Genomic DNA, 17,593 nt, shown 5'->3' with positions numbered 1-17,593 from the left:
TAACCATTGAATTGAGCTAATACATCAATTGTTTAGAGCAATGCGGGTTAATTAGGATTACTGGGAAATTTTTTAAAAGTACGTTTTTACAATTATACCCAGATACAACTTATCACCAATTTAGTCTGCATGATGGCTAGGAGAAGCTAATATGCTTAAAATAAACTATTGTTCAGTAATCTCACGATGTCTCAAATGGTCGAGATGCCGTCTGTACCATCGGATCGGCGTTGATATGATGTACAATCAAAATAAGATCCTTCAAACATACAAAAAACCTTCCCATTACACTTGTTATTCGTTTTGAACTTATCCTAAAAAGCCTAATTCATCCTATATTAATTCTTCATACACCCTGTAGAAATATTTTCAAATTCTGGGTTGAGTTTTTATCCCGGTTATAAAATAACGTTTGAAAGATTGAGATTTGTTTAATACAACAAGATCTGTAAACATAAATGTTTTGTGCAAGATGAGAAGTTGATTGTATGTCATTTGTTTCGTATTTGCAGCTCTAAATTGATACTCTAGTGTGTGCTAACCGATTTAATATAGTGATTCCTTACCTGTGGACTATTGAAAAGGAGTTGACTGTATTCCAGTTGTCCAGGAGTTGACTCAACTTGATTGCGAATCCTTGTTATTAGGCCTTCACACGTCTCGGGCTAGCCCGCTATAGTCTTCTTCAACTGAGGCAATTGTGGCCTTCCATCTGACTGGTGCGACCATAGCGTCTTCTCATACCGTAACATCAACATTTGGACAGTCGCGCGTCAAATGTAAACAATGCAAAGAGCTGTCCGGCAGTGCTTACATTAAAGTTGCTCAATTCACCCAGTTAACCTAATTATTTTTTTGTTTAATAACATGAAAAATAAGTGTGAAATGTGCTCAAATTTATTTTGTTCAGTTTGGCTCGCAACAAACTGGATAATTCGACTGTTTCTGATTAAGCAGATATATCGCGTGAGACAAGTAGCTCAGCTTGCAGAATTGATCTACTTTTTGTCACGTGAGACGAAGTCACCTGCTATTGGAAGGAACTCCACTGGTACCGGGCACGTGTACCGTACCGTTCCGTCAAACTCTCACACAAAAACGAATAATACGGTACGCTAGCCCATGACGTGTGGAGGCCCAAATACGGGGGGACGATTCATATGAGGTTTGAACCCACAATCCACCATATGAGGTTAAGTCGAGCGAGATGACGACTGTTCCACGAGACCCCTTGTAAGAAAGGTGGAATAGATATTATTTTGATATTTTTAATTGACAAATTGCCAATTTTATAAAGATCAATTTTAATGTTCCTAATGTTAGAAGTTAGCTTGTTTAACAAATGTAATTTATAAAAACTAAATACCAGGGAAGGGATAAAAAAAAATTAAGTAATTTAATTAACTATTACTATCAGAGCATTCATTCGACAATCAGTCTTCACCTTGACACTCGTACCTTTGGCAAATGATTGTCCCAAGCTCAATACTTAGGAATTGATTCAGACAATGTGTTGCAATGCTCATATGTAATTCATGTTCCATTTTACTTAAGGTTCCGGCATCCGCTTTAGCCGGCGTAGTATGATATGTGTACCACTGTTTGAAGGAAGTCATGTTGTGCTCGCCAAGCACATTAATAACATTTCTCCTCAGGGACACCTTTCGATGACCATAATTACCTTCATTAGGTCCAATTTCCTTACCCACATACGTACCCCACGCTGTGCCACCTCTTCTGTTGCCCTGCATCAAACTAGGACGACAACAAAAAGGGACACCATCAGCAACTGTACCGCGCTAGGGAAATAAGTCCCACCGCCCCATTCACCGTACCAAGAGTTGGTGGTCACGTTCTTTCGGGGCTAAGTGATTTCGTTACGAAAACATCCAATAAGTTCAGTTGGTTATGTTTCTTCGCCCCACCTTTCCCTCCCCCCAGCTCGGTGTTACCATCCCAGCTTTTCCGAGTTGACCAGTCTGTCGTCATCATTAAGTTATTATTCACGCCACAAACAGTCAACTGATTCATTGCGTTCGGCAACGAGCAAACGTTTCGGCACGTTGGAGGCGATGTGGGAGTGGGAGGGGGAGTGGAACAGTTGGGAGCAATTTTATGCTCCCGTTCCATTATCGCAATCGTGCTTAAAATCCGACCCAAGGGAGAAACTCAGAAGGCTACCTAGAAGAAAAGTCGTACGAAAGAAGTAAGAATTCTCCAAGTCACCTTCGTACGAGCAGGGCCGCGGTGCGCAATGGTTTGCCATAGAGGCTGGTTGGCGGATTGCTGATGGGCTCGAGCCTATGGAAATTACGCTCCCTTCAACCTTTCACCACCTTCCGCGAGGGGTGGGCTCCATTATGCATTGATGGTTTTCATCATCAATCAAGCAAACCGAGGAGCAGGGGAACGCCGGGGGCATTGGGTTTGATTGAGCGGGTGGGCGATGTGGCTGCCGGCCACACTTCGAGCAGCCCACAAAGCCCACTCTTAACGGCGGATGCTCTTTTCTTTTCGCTGCACGAGCTTCCCGGGCGTGCGCGTTCGGGCTAATTGGTTGATAAGTGTGTTTTATGTAATATCATCGCGGATAATTTCATCTGGCAAGCGCATTCTGCGAGCTCGTGCGCCTTAAAGCAATGGTCAAGGGGGGGGGGGGGGGAGGGCTGGGGGGCTTTAGAGTGGTGAGCACGTGCACGGTGAAAAAGCAGGAGAGTCTGTAGCCGAACTGATGGATAAGTTAAATGTGGGGGCTGCGAATGCACAACGGAAAGGTACAGCGATAACCGGACCATTGGAGTGTTGAAGCGACCAAGTGTAAAGATTGATAATTGTATGGAAAATGTGGCGGAGCACTTTCCACCCACGTTTTCCGAACATTTGGAAGCTTTTAGCATCTAATACGGGCCACGGGTTCGTATTATTATAATTAATAGTGGAGATTTTTCTGGTGCATGCATTTCAGTGCAGTTGCAACTAGGTATACGTTAAATCAGAGAAGTGTGATTGGAACTGAAAATTGAATGTTCAATGTTTTTCTAACTTTAAGATGTTAAAGACTTTTCTTAAGTATAAGTAGTATAAGATTTTTAAAATTATATAACTGAGCAATAACTGACTTTTAATTGGAGCTTTTAAGTTTGACTTTAATATCACAATTTTATAACTCAGCAACATGGGTATTTTGATTAGAATAAAACTAAAGTTCAAATGTTTTTCTCAATTGACTCTTTCAGAAGAACTTTCGAACAAAATGACAAGCTACAATTTAAGTCATGCTAACCGTGTTCAATAGTATCAGTGTGTAAATTGAATGTTGTTTTTATTTTCCGATTTTGCCTCCCCCATCGACTTAATCTCCTCGCTAAAACCGGAATCTCCTCGCTAAAACAACACAAGATTGGCGGAAGAAAGTCATACTGTCTGCGAGAATCGTACATTGCTACCGGCCTTACTCGGGTGCACTCTTACCAGCATGCAAACGTCCGTTGAAGAAATAATTATTCCCCTCTCCTACCCTCCCATCACTTTTCCACGGCCGATACTCACCTTATAATACAAATTTAAATGTTCTTAGCCAAAGAAACAAAATAATTTCAGTAACGGAATGAACGTTGTTCTCTGCACAGTGTATCTCGTCCGCTTGGAATCGTTCCATCGCAACCGAATGAAACGCAAACCAAAACAGCTCCATGGAACGCGAATCCATGGAAGCACGGGAAGAACACAGCACCACCGCCACTGTAATTGAAATATTGTTGAGGGCAATTATGTTGAGTAATTTGATCAATAAAACGAAGGATGTCGATGATTTATTTTAATTGCACTTTCCAAAAAAGCACAATCAAGTTTGCATTCGAATCGGAGAAGCTTTTGCCCGTGCTGATATTGGTGGCCCGTGCCCAACCGATCGAGCCGATCGATGGTCAAAAATTCAAGCAACGCGATGCTCGATGCGGCTCAAAACGGTGTAGCTGATATGCACGGGTCTGATCGTGGTTTCGTTTCTGTGCCTCTGCTTTTCTCTTTCGTTCCTCCGTTTCCCTCGCTCGGACGTATGTGTATATGTGTCTGCTCTTGGAGAGTGGCTTTTGTTCGGAACATTAATGCATTAATTTAAATTAGATTTTTGTAATTATAAAGCTTTTCTCTTCGTTTTTTGTATGGTGGCTACTCGCGTTCCTTCTGCTTCTTTCGTCCAGCTTTCTTGCGGGGGGTTTCTTTCTTTTTTTTATCAAAGCTCAGCGTCCTCTTTTTGTTTACGGTGTTTCATTCATCTTTCAGCTTGGGGAGATTTTCATTCAAGCCACTTTTGTTCAGGCCACTCATTCACTTGGGTAGATGCGAATGTTTTCATTTGTGTGTCTGAATGTGAGGTTTCCATCCTGGATCCTAAGCCGGGGCTGTGCTGGTGAGTGCAGATGCTAGGGAGGGAACGGATGCTGAGGAGCAGAAGTGAGCCAATTCTATCGTTTGATGAAACTCGAACTACTCAATCACTATTATTTGGAGTCGTAATCGAAATTGATTTCTCTTTCAAAGTTTTCGTTTCTTTTCGACCAGCTTTTGGTCAGCGATTAGTCAGCCGACATTTCGGTTCGATTAAGCCTAGAAGTCTGCAATGATCCGTGGCCCGGTACATTGCCCTTACTGCGCTGCTGTTGTAACCGACGCTAGCTGGCTAGCTCCGACGATCAACACGAGCAGGAAGACGAACACGGGGCAGTTGTGCAAATAGGCAAACGAAGGAAGCAAACGTACGAAATTTATACATTTTTGGACGGGACCCACTACTACCCAAACACCAAGCAACATATAAACAGGCACAAAGCAACCAACGCTACCGTCCGTTTCGGGCGGGCCGTTTCATCAAGGCCAATTTCATACGCTGTTTTTCTCCGTGTAAATAACCACCTGGAACTTGCGGCTGGATGGCAAACGGGTGCAAATAGGGGGTGCAATTAAATTTCTTGCTAAAAAAGCTCGTGCTCGTGATGGTCGCGGCCCGAGCATATGCCAGTACGTGCCACTGGAAAGTGGATAATTGCTCTCATTCGGTGCGCTTTCCGCTCCTGGTCGTCCCTCTGGGGTCTTTTGGCTTCAGGATTTGGAAAAAGAGCTACGATTAGGAGGGGGAGTCGCTTCCTTGGACGATTCCGGTGCAATCAAACAAGAGCACGGCCAGAATGTGGCAGCTTGAGGAGGACTCACCAGTTATGCTATTAATAATGGTTGCAACACAGCAATGTTTTACATCGGTTTTGGACTCGAGCTGGGATAGTGCAACAAAATGAAGCCATTTTTGGCTGCTCCGTTGATGGCCAATAAGCTACCAATTAAAGTGTAATAATACTTTCTCCCCAGTTCTTCCGGGTATTGAGTTTTGGGATATTTGTCCGAGATTTACAAGCTACATAAACGAACTAATTATAGCTTGTAAATGCGATTGATGCAATGGTTTTGCTAGGAACGTTTTTGTTTCAAGTAAAATTTTTTTGCAATAAACGGAAGACGAGAAGAATATTTTTCAGTCGGTCTTGATTGAGGGTTTGAAACATTATAAAAATGGAAATATTATTTTTTAGAGCGTGAGGTCACGACCCCCAAAACTGGTTTGAACGTTAAACATTATACAATTCTGGATAGTTTTCTTGTCAATCTGTTTATCACTTATATGTCTTAGTCGAGATTCACAATTCCGGTCGCTCTTGATGATGAGATTTTGACCTTTTCATCATTATAGAGGCAAATTCAACATTACTTTAGTGTTAAGTTCATATAAAAATAAATATTTATTATTTGAAAGGACTGTTGCCATTAGCACATGAAGTATTATTTTAATAATGCAACCAAACTGTGTTAAAAATAAATAATGCAACTGAGTTATTCCATTAAAAATGTTCTAAAAACCGTCACATAAGATTTCCTCTAAAAATAAATAAAATCATTCGTAAATAGAGGAAGTGAGTGGAACGTCAAGAGTCTCCGGTGATTCGAGCCACGCATGTCGCCATTTGGTTTGCTAGTCCTTCATTGCTTCAATATTAATAAACTTCAAATAATTACATTACCCACAGAGTCAGAAGACTTTTCCCTCCCTCAAGCGGTGCCTTCGATTTGCTCTTCCACCCCCATCGAATAAGCGAAAAGTGAGAAAAGGAATGAAAATTGGGTGAAAATCGTAGACCAAAAACGCATCTCACCAACAGCGCAAGAGAGTGGTGCGAAAGAATGAGACACATCGATTCGGGCACCCCGCACATAATGGTAGGGAATGTGTTTTCTTTATTTTCGCTCCTCTATAACCACAATACTGCCAGCCCCCCGAATCGTGCGCGCACGTCTTCAATTTATCCGTGCTTCAAATTACGACTCATTACGGTCGGTTTTGGGCTGCGGTAAGAAGGGAGAATAGAACAAACCCTCCGCTCTTTTCCCATGCCACATCCCCACCCCAACCCAACGGTATGGGTTGAAACAGGGGCGCCAATCCAGTCGTTCCATACATCCCCCCCCCCCCCCTCCCTTGCTTCCAATGGTGCAGGAGAATCAACAAGAAATGGTTGCCACTCGGAAAAAATCTGGTTCTCTTTCAATCGGCGCGCCTTGCAGCATCCGAAACAGAGCGGAGCAGATGGATAAAGAAAGAGAAAGAGTACGAGAGAAAGAGAAAGAGATAGGGAGAGCTACATAGGCGAAGGCGAGACAAGCAGTGGTTTCTCAGAGAGCGAAAAATCCACCCCTAAAAGCAGCAACCCTCGATCGGTGGCTGAGAGAAGCTGAACAATACTGGTACGGGGGAAAACGGCTACAACACACAGGAAAGAGTGGAAACGGGATAGACACAGGGTATACGGGAGAGTGAGCGAGAGCGCAAATCGGAAAAGAGGATAGCACTACAAACCTACCCCGGTAGCGTAGCAGTGCACCACCGGCACCAGGGAAAATCGAGCTCCAGCACACAAGGATTTTCGACGAACCGCACAAAACGCCATTTACCTTTGGCGCGTTTGGTTGCGCATACGGCTGTGGTGGTGTTTCGCGTGTTTCTTCGGGTTCGATTTTAGCGTGTCGCGTGAAATTCGCGTGCTGCTCCTGCGGGCACTCTTTTGTCGCATGGTACGGCATTCCGGGGTTCTACTAGCTGGCCGCGTGTAGTGTGTAGTTTTACATCGCGTGAGTGTGTGGTTTGTGCTTTTTGTTTTGTTTGTGTTTTGGCGCAGCACCGGTGTTGTTTCGTGTGTCTCCCCAGGGGGCGGTTATGCGTGCTGATGGTTTGATGCTGACAATTTTTCCCGACCAGCAAACGCTGGAAAAATCTTTTCTCCCTAGAGGCTAGCTCGCCAGTGTGGTTCTGTGACACGAACCAACCAGTGTGAAAGGAAATTTAGTAAAGAAATACCTGTTGGCACACATTTCCTTATCTCGTCAAGGATAATAACGCGACCATGTTCGTCACAGTTTAGAGAGAATGCGGTTGCAGTGCGGAAAGTGAAGTTAATACATGTAACGTTCTCACTGTTAAGTGGAAAATAGGCTAAACGTGAACCTAAAGCTTTGAAATTTATCAATGATACGGAATCAGTGTAATTGGTGTGGTAATATATTGAGGAAATAATAACGTAATAATGACGGTGTAAAATATACAAAATTTGGTGTGCGCGAAGTTCAAAGGTGTTGTATAAAAGAAAGCCGTTCAGCCTACTGGCAAATGTGAAAAATATCTGCAATATGGTATGAGTGTGTTATCAATTTCATGTAAAGGATATTCGTACAAAAATAAAACTGCTCAGTGACCCCACTCTTAAAACGGATAATAAAAAAGCAAAACGCTGCCCACCCTGTCAATCCAACCATTCTTGCATTCGCCTTCCGCCTACGATGGACATCAAGTCCCTGTCCGAGGTGCAGAAGCAAATCTTCACGAACCTGATCGAGAAGCTGATTGCACACAATAAGTTTCCACCGAGCGAAGCCGAGGACGTGCAGAAGCTGTTGGAGAACGTGCGCGATGCCAAAAATTTTCACAAGATCATGGAAAAGCTAAAGGAATGCGGTCAGCTCGACGTCGACATTGAGGAAAACTTCCGCGAAGGTAGGTAACACACGTGAGAGAGAAAGACAGTGTGTGAAAGGCTACCCAAAAGCCTACAAAGGAATGGGAACAGTCAGTGTCCTGGTCCTGTACTTGATTGGGAGTATGTATTGTTTCTAAAGTGTTCGTCCTGGTGGTTTGATTTTCAGAAAATGGCATTTTCCTGAAAGATACGGCGAAAAAACTCGGACCCGGCGGTCAAACGCTCACACCTCGGCACACGATCGACGCAATATTAGGTTTGAATAATTGTGAAAACGGAGGTAGGATACTAATCTAGTTTGGCTCTGTTTGGCTGGGAATGGTTTGGTTTCAGTAGGTTTGATGACTTTTGGCTTTGTAAAAAATGTTTTAAAAACTGAAATAACACTATAGCTCATCCACTGCTTTATCGATGATTTTAATAAATGAACAAAACAAGTTATATGATGCAAAGGTAGCATTGGTTCAGGTTCTTTGTTTGAATGCATTTTTATTTTTACTTTTATCTTTTGTATATTTCTGTACGGTACAAATTATGTTTGCACGCAATTAGAACTAATTTGTTTGTTTTTAATTATGTCATCAATGTTAATTTGTCGTTGTTGCCGCACATATTTCACATCAAAAGATTGACAGCTTTTCCGTAAAACCTGCCTTAAAAACAACCTCTTACCATACAAAACAAACGGTGAAATGGTTCATTGATTCGGAATATAACTCCTGAAACATTAGAGGCAAAAGAACTCCGTTGGAGCCAAAGCCTCTTAAAGCTATACAAACAACAACAACTCGGTAAACAAAAGACAAAGTGAATTGTAACAATAACGTAACAATAAACCCGTTAAACGTTTAAAATTATTATTTTTGAAAGTAAACTGACAACAGCAATAAAAAATATAATGTATTTCATGTGATTTGTTTGATACGAACCTCCCTGAAATGTTACGATAGATATGTTCATATGTTATGGAAGTGCTTGGTTGTATCTATGATGTATATGAAAATTTTACAAATGTTCTAATCTTTTTTGTTGTATGTATTGATAAATGTCTGACTTGTAATACTTTGTATTATACATTTAAGAATCAGTAAAACAAAAATTAAAAACAACTATATGTAGCTATTTCTTGGAAACATTATGCAAAAACTGGTTCTGAAAAATTCGCTGAAAGCTCCAAAGTCAATAATTTATTTTAAAAAGGAGCTAAGGATATAGGATAGCATAGCAAGAGATAAAATTGTAGCAAATTGTACTGCGGTACGTGCATAATTTTGATATTTTTTTATATGACAAACTAGCAACTTTTTGATTTAAAGTAAGCTATTTGATTTGAAATTTTAAAAATGTTTTTAGAAACAAGAAAATATATTTTTATTATAAATTAATCTCTAAGAAACTGTCCTAGATTGCTGAATGTAATGGATGTTATGTTTGTCGTTTAGGACACGAATTTGAGAAAATTGAGTTCTTTTAAGTTTCTTACTGGATTTTTTTTACTTACATATTATTCCAAATACTTAGAGCGACAATGTGGTTCAGTTTAATGCAATATTTGCGTGTGTATGATGCTTCCTGAACGCATAATGTTGATATTAAATTTACAACAGCTTCATTTCATGCAAATTTCAAATTATTGTTCGGAATTTAACAATGCTCATAAATCATGCCAAGATTGTGTCACTGAAATATCCTTTAATCGTTAGTAGTTTGTCTCTAATCGTTTTGCTTTATGTAGCAAATTTAATGCCCGTGTAATAACAATATTGAGGTTAGTACAAAAATTAGTGTTGTGGTTTAAGGCTTAAATTTTGCCGTATTTTACAATAAGACAGATATTGTTCAAACACATTTTGGACGATGCAATCACTATTATTCAATTAATCTGTGCGGTTTACACTCTATCTGCATGCTACTGAAACACTTGGGAAAAGTCTAATTATTCAACACATTGTTTGCATCTGATTAGTTTCTTCTAAAATGCCATCTCCCATCGTTAGATGATACATAGAAAAGCCTCGTGCGTAGATTCATGCCTCAAGACATAAATTATTCAAACCCAGAGAGAAATCTGCCACACCACACAAATGGATCAATGAACGATTGGAAAAGCCATGCGTTAACTTCAGCTCCCGACAAGTCCGGTGGGTGCACAGATAATAATAGTGTCTCTAATTTAGCGTTTCGGTATCCCATTCATCGCCCCAATAGCGAACACAAAGCGGTGGGCTTTCCTTTGTCGACCGAATCAGCCACCGTAATCGACCGCGGCCAATCGCTAGATCTCTAGGCTTTCTGCATCTTCCACTGTCAGCTCCATCAGCCATGCTGGCTTTACTGTCTGCTCCCTATTTCCCAACGGGAACCCTCCACTCGACCCATTCTGTCATCAATCAAACGCTTTCGTGTAGCTCTTGTAGCGAACACTTGATAGGCCCCTTGGCGGGCTTCCGAGTTGGGAAAGTGAAATGTGTCCACCGGAACTCATGAGAAATTTTCCCACCTGGTTTTCGCCGGTTTTGCTTAGGAAAGGCTTTTCGTCTTTGGAAAATGGATGTGAAAGGGGTAAATAGTACGTTAGCGTCTGACAGATAGCTGCCTTGTCCGAACGGTTGCCTGCAGATGGGACGGGTTTTGGCGAACATTTAGCAACCCATGGCCGATCCTTTTGTGCAAAATCTCACTTTCAAAAGCGGGCCACCGATCCCACCGACCGGTCCTGCCCTTCTTGTACGGCTAATGGAGCGTGTAAAGTGTATATGCGTTCCAAGATTGGCATCTACACACGTTTGTGCCCAAAATTGGTGCTCCGTTTTCGGTGCTTGAGTTGCGCTTGGTCGCACACTGTAAGCATGACTGCCGTAATCTTCCAGCACCCGGCAGCTCCGTCGTCAATCTTGAGTGGATCACGAAGCTCTGCGTGCTGGCACGGAGTTTTAATTCAATTTAAAATCTACTTTCGTACGAGAACGTACGAGAAAACAAAGCAATAAACTGGATCCAAAGCAATACCTCTGTGTGGAAAAAATACCAAACTACAGGAAGGATTTCGCTTTTGCGTACGGCCCTACCCTGTGGAACGTTCACCTGTCCAGCTGTCGATGATTTTAACACGCACGGTTGGCACGGTTAAAACTAAATTAATCAAACGATTTTTTGCTTCTCTCGTTTTGTTCCTTCCATCGTTGGGTCGATTCCGATGGATGGAAGTGTTTCTTTGATTGATTTATTAACGCTTCTTTATGTCTCGCGAGATACACCTCACTTTTCACAGTTTGTTTCTCGTTCGGTCGTGTTCGATGGTAGTGGGGTTGCGTTTATTACTTCAACTCCAACTCCGTCGATAGCTTCGCTTGCTTTTTGTTAGTTTCCTACTGTTCGCACCAACTGTCTTTTTGAGCATTCGACGTTTGGGCGAAAATTAGGATTACGTTCAGTTAAGCCACCTCGATTCCCGGTAACCGGTTGGCTCAAGTCACGGAGGAGGTTGTGTGAAACTGAAGGTGATGGCTTAAAGTGGCTCCTACCATCTCCATTAACGCGCGGATAAATAACAATAAACTCCCGGCACACCATCCTCAAGTCTCCAACTCCAAACCCTTACCGCCAGTGCCGTGTTTAGCACTTAATTAATCATTAAATGAATGTTGCGATTGCTTAATAATGATGTTGCTTCCATTAAGAAGAGTACGCGCCGATCATCGGTCAACACACGGGTTGGACCCGCGGTAATGGACCGCTGCGTGGCCCCAGCTCCCCAGCTCTCTGCCGCACAGATTGTAGTAATTCTATTACGAGACGAATGTACGTCAACGCCACTGTCAGGCTTGGCGAGCCGGCTAATGAACGGAGGCGGTTGGTGATTGTCCGCGAAGGTTTTAAAGTGAGTGGCACCAATTGGACGAAAAAAAAGAACACAGAGGTTCCGTTTTGAGTACGGTTTACAGTGGCTTAAGGACATTGGCGGATGGTTCGATAAATGTAAGTCAATTGGCTCCGTATTGCTTTTGACCCATATTACTGAGTGAAGGTTTTGCACGGGCTAATTATACTTGACATGAATTCATTACACTCGCTATATTACAATGGAATGTTAAGATCGTGTATCATTCAGCAAGGCAAAAACGAATAGCTATGCTAATAAACGTGAGTAGAGACGACATGACATGGTTATAATTATCAGAATATCGATAAGTTGTGATGAAATCAATAAGACTACGTTTCATCTAGTCTTGTTTATAAAATTTCAGTTCATGTTTTTTTAACCATTATGCTTCATATTTCATTTATGGTTTGTGTGGTGAAAAATCAACATATCATGTTTTTAAAATCATGATTGATCATAATTATTGAATCTTTAAATCATAATTATATTATTTTCATGAAATTATGTAATAGAATTAATAAAATTCGAAACATGTCATCTGAATCGATAAAACATGTAAAGGCTTGATGTTTCCAAGCTTATAATCAAATAAGATCCTACGGGTCGGTAACTTATGATGCGCAGGGCGCTAACGTACACATGGGAGCTGGACATGAAGCCAGCATCCGCATGAGATTTATTTTTTAGGTTAAAGCTATTTCCGTCTCAGGACCTATTTCATTTGCGGCCATTGTTCTAAATTTCGTAAAATTAAAAATCCTACAGCGGGGTCAACATTGATCCTAAAGTCGATAATCGGTTCATACCAAACATATCAAAACTTATAAATTCCACAACTAAGTTTTAATCAGAGCTAGAAAAAATTACCAACTTTTTAAAAATTTCACATTGACGGTACCTCGACAAAGCATGGAACATTATCTATTTGTTTTTCGTTAGTTGACCCCAAACAATACAGATGGTACACGCGAGTGAAAGCAAATCAGCAATCGTTTTCTTTCCCTTTCAATCAACCATTTCTGGTGCACATTCAACATTTCTTCAACATTTTGTCTCTTTGTTTGACAAGAAGTAACAAAAAAGGAACATAACAAGACCAAAGAGTTTTCCCGACAAACGAACCCCATGACGAGGCAAAACACTGTATTAAATATCACTTATCCGTTCGCTCCGCCTGTTTCGAACGATTTCTTGAGAATCATTGTTGTTCCTGTGCGCTGAAACAAAAATATACACTCACAGCAAATTAGACAAATTAACAGCAAGATACGGTGCAATTAGTAGCTGCATCATTGGAACGTACGGCCGAATGGAAAGTGTTCTGGCTGGCGACAGTCGGAAGACGACTTCACTCCCATTGCATTCCACCGTACCAAAGGCTGCCTTCACTTCTCGTTCCTCCGTTCTTCTGCACGGGAAACGGGTCGGAAGAAATTCAATAAGAGGAGATTTTCAACATGAAAGAGTTTACCAAATGGAAAACTAACTCAATAACGTGGGAAGCCAGCAGTGCACTGCTGGAGAACCTTTAGCGGCCGCTTGCCTGCCGGTACCGCATTTCGTCTAGCTTGGGTCTTGTTCTCTGTTGAGTGTGATGACTTTGAATCCCTAACGGATTGAACCGGATTGCAGCAGCACAAGATCAAGCGACATATCTGGAAAAGGTTGTATCCAGGCATTTAAAAAAGGGATGGATGCACTTCCTGTGTCCGGGCGCCGCCTAATACCTTGCCCTAGCCCCATCCTCAGATCGTATCGGACCTCGGTTGAGAGGTCTACCTTTGAACGAGCTGAAAAGTGTGCAGATCTGTTCGTTTGTAATGAATAAATGTGTTTGTATCTTCTTAATCGAATCATCAATCGAGGAGCGGAGAGAGAAAGATAGACAAAATAAGGAAGATCAAATGCGAGCTTGATGGTAATCGAAAGCAATCTGTTCTTTGGAATAGCAAAAACCATTAGCAACTACTGAAATGCCCTACGGCATGACATTTTTGCTCCATCTAGATAGAACCTGAACCTATTCACCATGGACGCTGACCGATATTATGCAATTATGTTGTCAAAGGGTTCGATGCTAGTGTGCTACATTTGCAACCATTTGCAATATTGAAGATCGTTTATTTTCTTTTTAAAAAGACTGTTTGTTAAATCCGTTATAAGTTATACATTTTCTCACCTTGATATTTAAACCACAATCCATGCTCTGTTTGGAAACTATACAGTGGTTGCGAGTGAATGCTAATCGGACACTTCACTCCAGCTCAATTAATCAAAGTCTAACATTTATGAGGGAATTTGTTTAGCTGGCTACAATAGCGATAGGTAAAGCTCTAGCACGTGCGTTTCGTAATGCCGCTTCGTGCCGGATGTATGCGGATGCAGGTATTAATTAGGAAAACAAATTGAATCAAAAGTAGCTGGAGGTTATCGTGACGTCTGGATCTGGCGTCTCGTGACTGTTGCTGTGACCGGCCTGTCAGCGGGATTTCTTTCTTTCGTTTGCGACGTTCTAGCAAATCGTCTGGGTGAGAGTATATATTTATGAATTTTCTACGCTGTATTTATTGATTTTTATATACATATATATTGCGGAGCACCGTTTATTTGGGCTCATCGACCTCGTCCGGATTCTGCGACAACACGGATACAGGCATCAGTGTGTTTGTTGTTGTCATTGATTCGTATAGTTTCATTAAAGCTGCAATATGTTTTGGAAAAACCTTTTTTGTGCATAGTGTACTTCGACATAGTAGTATTCTTTGTTAACTTCTTCCTCGTTATCCTGTAACTTCGTCGTATTGAACTGTAATTTCTGAGTAGCTCTGCGTTAAATTTCACTATTAAACGATGAATGATTAATGTTATTCTTTAATGAACTAATCACGCATTGTAATCGATCATAGCAAGTAATTAGTTAAATATTTAGATTTTCCCTAATAAGCATTCACTTTCTAAGAGATAATCTAGCAGCATTGCCATTGCGTTCTCACCACCTTTGTGGTAATCGCTATGTGTTGAAAACTTTAGATAGATGATGGACGCTTTTAAACATGAGAGTAATTATGCGCATTAAAAAGGTCATGCAAGATCATTATTTGAGTGCAGCAGAATGTACTTTTTAACGTAGGATTGTGATCGTCAGACACTGATTGGCTGGAGCGAGTTCGCCAAGATGAACAAGCATCAGTACGTCTCGATAGGAATCAATTTATGTCACACGTTAAATGCTTTTATCCCTTTTAATCCCGTGTAGAAACAACGAGCATATTATTAGAAATTAGATGCGAACAAGGGCTTAAAGTATTCCTTCTGTTTAACTCACTCTCTCTCTGTGTCTCTCCCTCTTTGTCTTCGTTAAAAATAAGTCCTTGGAAATGTTAAAGCACACAGACGCTTGCAGCACCAGTCGTCCCAAGCCCTAGCTCCATTTCTTCACTTTCCACCCAGCAATAGCACGGATGGGTAACGTAGTTTTGATACCATCCTCTTTTCATCCTTCTCGCTGGCAGGAATGACATAAAAGTCCCCTTTAAAAGCAACTGGAAGGTGTTTTATTCGTTTGTGGAAGCACCTTTTTGCCGCCGCTGTTGCCGTGCCGAGTCGCTTTAGACTGTGACGTTTGGAGATGTTAATCAACAATCAAGTTCCGATCCTTGACGGAGTTGTCTAGTTTGGATGTTTGGGTTTGCCTCTCACTGGAATTGCATTAAGCAAGAAGCGAGAGATGGTCGGTAAAAGGTGGGAACAAAAATGACTTGCAGCTTGCATTGCAGTAGATGCTGTAAACAGACGACTAATGTACGTATGTTTAGCAACCAATTGCCATCGTACTAATTATTCACTTAGGAAACCGTTTCCAATGTAAGCGAGCGGGTAAAAAGCGTAAACTATTTAAGACAGATTAGTTTTAACCCTTCCAGTATCGGGGTTATTGGTTACTAAATATAAGTTATGTTTTGTTGTTGTCTAATATTTGATCGCATAAAAGAACAGAAAAACTTGCAGATTTTTCATATCTATTCTATCTTTCTCTATTTGCTCGAAGGTAATCTAACCTAACATTGTGTCACATCCCGTAATCTATGTGTGACCATCCTTCAAAGCCTTCTCGTGGCCTTTTCACCAGTTTGAAGGTGTTCCTAGACTGACAACACTATGTCCCCATTTCGGGGATATGTTTTTCCCGGTTGAAGTTTCCCGAGTTTTGCTTTTCAACCTTGTCCTAGGTTGATATAACGAGTTTCAACCGAATGCTCCGAATGGACGGTTCGTGACGGAGCGCCTGTCAATTTGGATCTCAATGATCGCTACAGCACGAGTCTGGGGCTTGATAGTGAAACGATATATTGACAGTCCATCAAGATAGCATATTCGTCTCGTAATAGTTAAAAAATGGATGAAACCCCCGAAACTACGACCCCTTCGGCTGGGATTTGGCCCTGGTGGGAAACAGATCCTATTACAAAAAGAGACCAAAATAACTCGGAAACAAAGAAAGAGAGCAAAAGAGAGAGTAAGAGAGGGAGAGTGCAGTTGTACTGGATTGTGAGCTGTATCTGAAAACTGTCGTCGTCAACGGCATTTGATGGCGTTGGTCACAGCACGCCACGTTCTTTACACCAGTTTGGGCACACACACTCACACACAAACATAGGCACTGGATAATGCGACCAAAAACAGGACCCTGACAGAGAGGAAGAGTGAAAAAAACACCACAATCATTTGACTTGCATGATGTTAACACTAGATTTACAATGACTTCCACTAATGGATTGCATTTGATATCGTTTTGGGCGTTTCGTTTCGATCCCCACCGACCGGTTGCCGACCGGCTTCTTCCCTTTCGAAATGGAATCAATCTAAACACTGCCTGCTGTCGCCCCTAGCACAAAGGACAGTTAACACGCACGTCAGTGGTTTTGTTTCCTTCCTTTCTTCCCCACCTTGCACTAAACCGGTAGCGGTGGCACGCGGGAATTAGAAGCGACAACTAAATCATGAACGTTAAATCACTCTCAATTAAATTGAATTTGAGCACAATTTAGATTAGACTGCCGAGCAGTCAGCGGTTCCTCACTATACTCAGTTTTCCTATCGATGGTTTTCCGGCTCATTCTCAACCATTCGAGAACGTGCACACCGGTCGCTTTTTGTGGTTGTCTTTGCCACGGCCGATATGTGAGGGAAATGGGAAAAGCAAGGAGTCCGGACGAAGCGGTAAGCAAGTGGGGCAAACGAGCACTGAGGGGTCGATCGCTATCATACAAAAAGGGAACAGATAATGAAGCCGCGACGAAAATGCCGGGGTCTCTGTTACCCATTAAACTAAAGCACATACAATTTCCCCACACCGTAGCGTTATGACACTTTGACATGCAAAGCTTGCCACCACGCCAGGGAAGAATGGTCTGACAAAAGAAGGCAACGCAGGGTAGGCTAAGCTAAGCGGAAAACTTGAGCAGTGTCTTACCATCCCTCCCTCCCATACTTGCCCTGACTGTTTCATGGCTTCACAAAACTGATCACTTTGCCGTGCAAATGAATGCCAGTTTCCCGTGTGTAATTAATTTGTCAAAAATAACTCACTTTTTCGCGAGTTTTCTACCGAACGAGGTGCGATTATTTACAA

At 41.7% G+C, this 17,593-nt stretch overlaps 1 protein-coding gene across 3 annotated transcripts in view; it reads left to right on the top strand.

The window, feature by feature from the left end:
* Positions 1-6,965: 6,965 nt before the first annotated feature.
* LOC1274771 (retinal homeobox protein Rx) overlaps positions 6,966-17,593 on the top strand; it is a 45,175-nt gene continuing 34,547 nt past the window's right edge. The window contains exons 1-2 of one of the 3 annotated variants that reach the window (XM_313972.4): positions 6,967-8,095; positions 8,245-8,334. In XM_313972.4, coding sequence (XP_313972.4) covers positions 7,882-8,095; positions 8,245-8,334 — 304 coding nt within the window. In that variant the 5' untranslated portion in view covers positions 6,967-7,881. Of the gene's footprint in view, positions 8,096-8,244; positions 8,359-17,593 lie in introns of all 3 variants that reach the window. The other 2 variants (XM_061644902.1, XM_061644903.1) reach the window with 2 other exon arrangements.

This window comes from Anopheles gambiae, chromosome 2, assembly GCF_943734735.2.
Source record: "Anopheles gambiae chromosome 2, idAnoGambNW_F1_1, whole genome shotgun sequence".
NCBI classification, from domain to species: domain Eukaryota; kingdom Metazoa; phylum Arthropoda; class Insecta; order Diptera; family Culicidae; genus Anopheles; species Anopheles gambiae.
The sequence above is the reverse complement of the archived record's forward strand: the minus strand, read 5'-3'. Positions and strand labels throughout refer to the sequence as shown.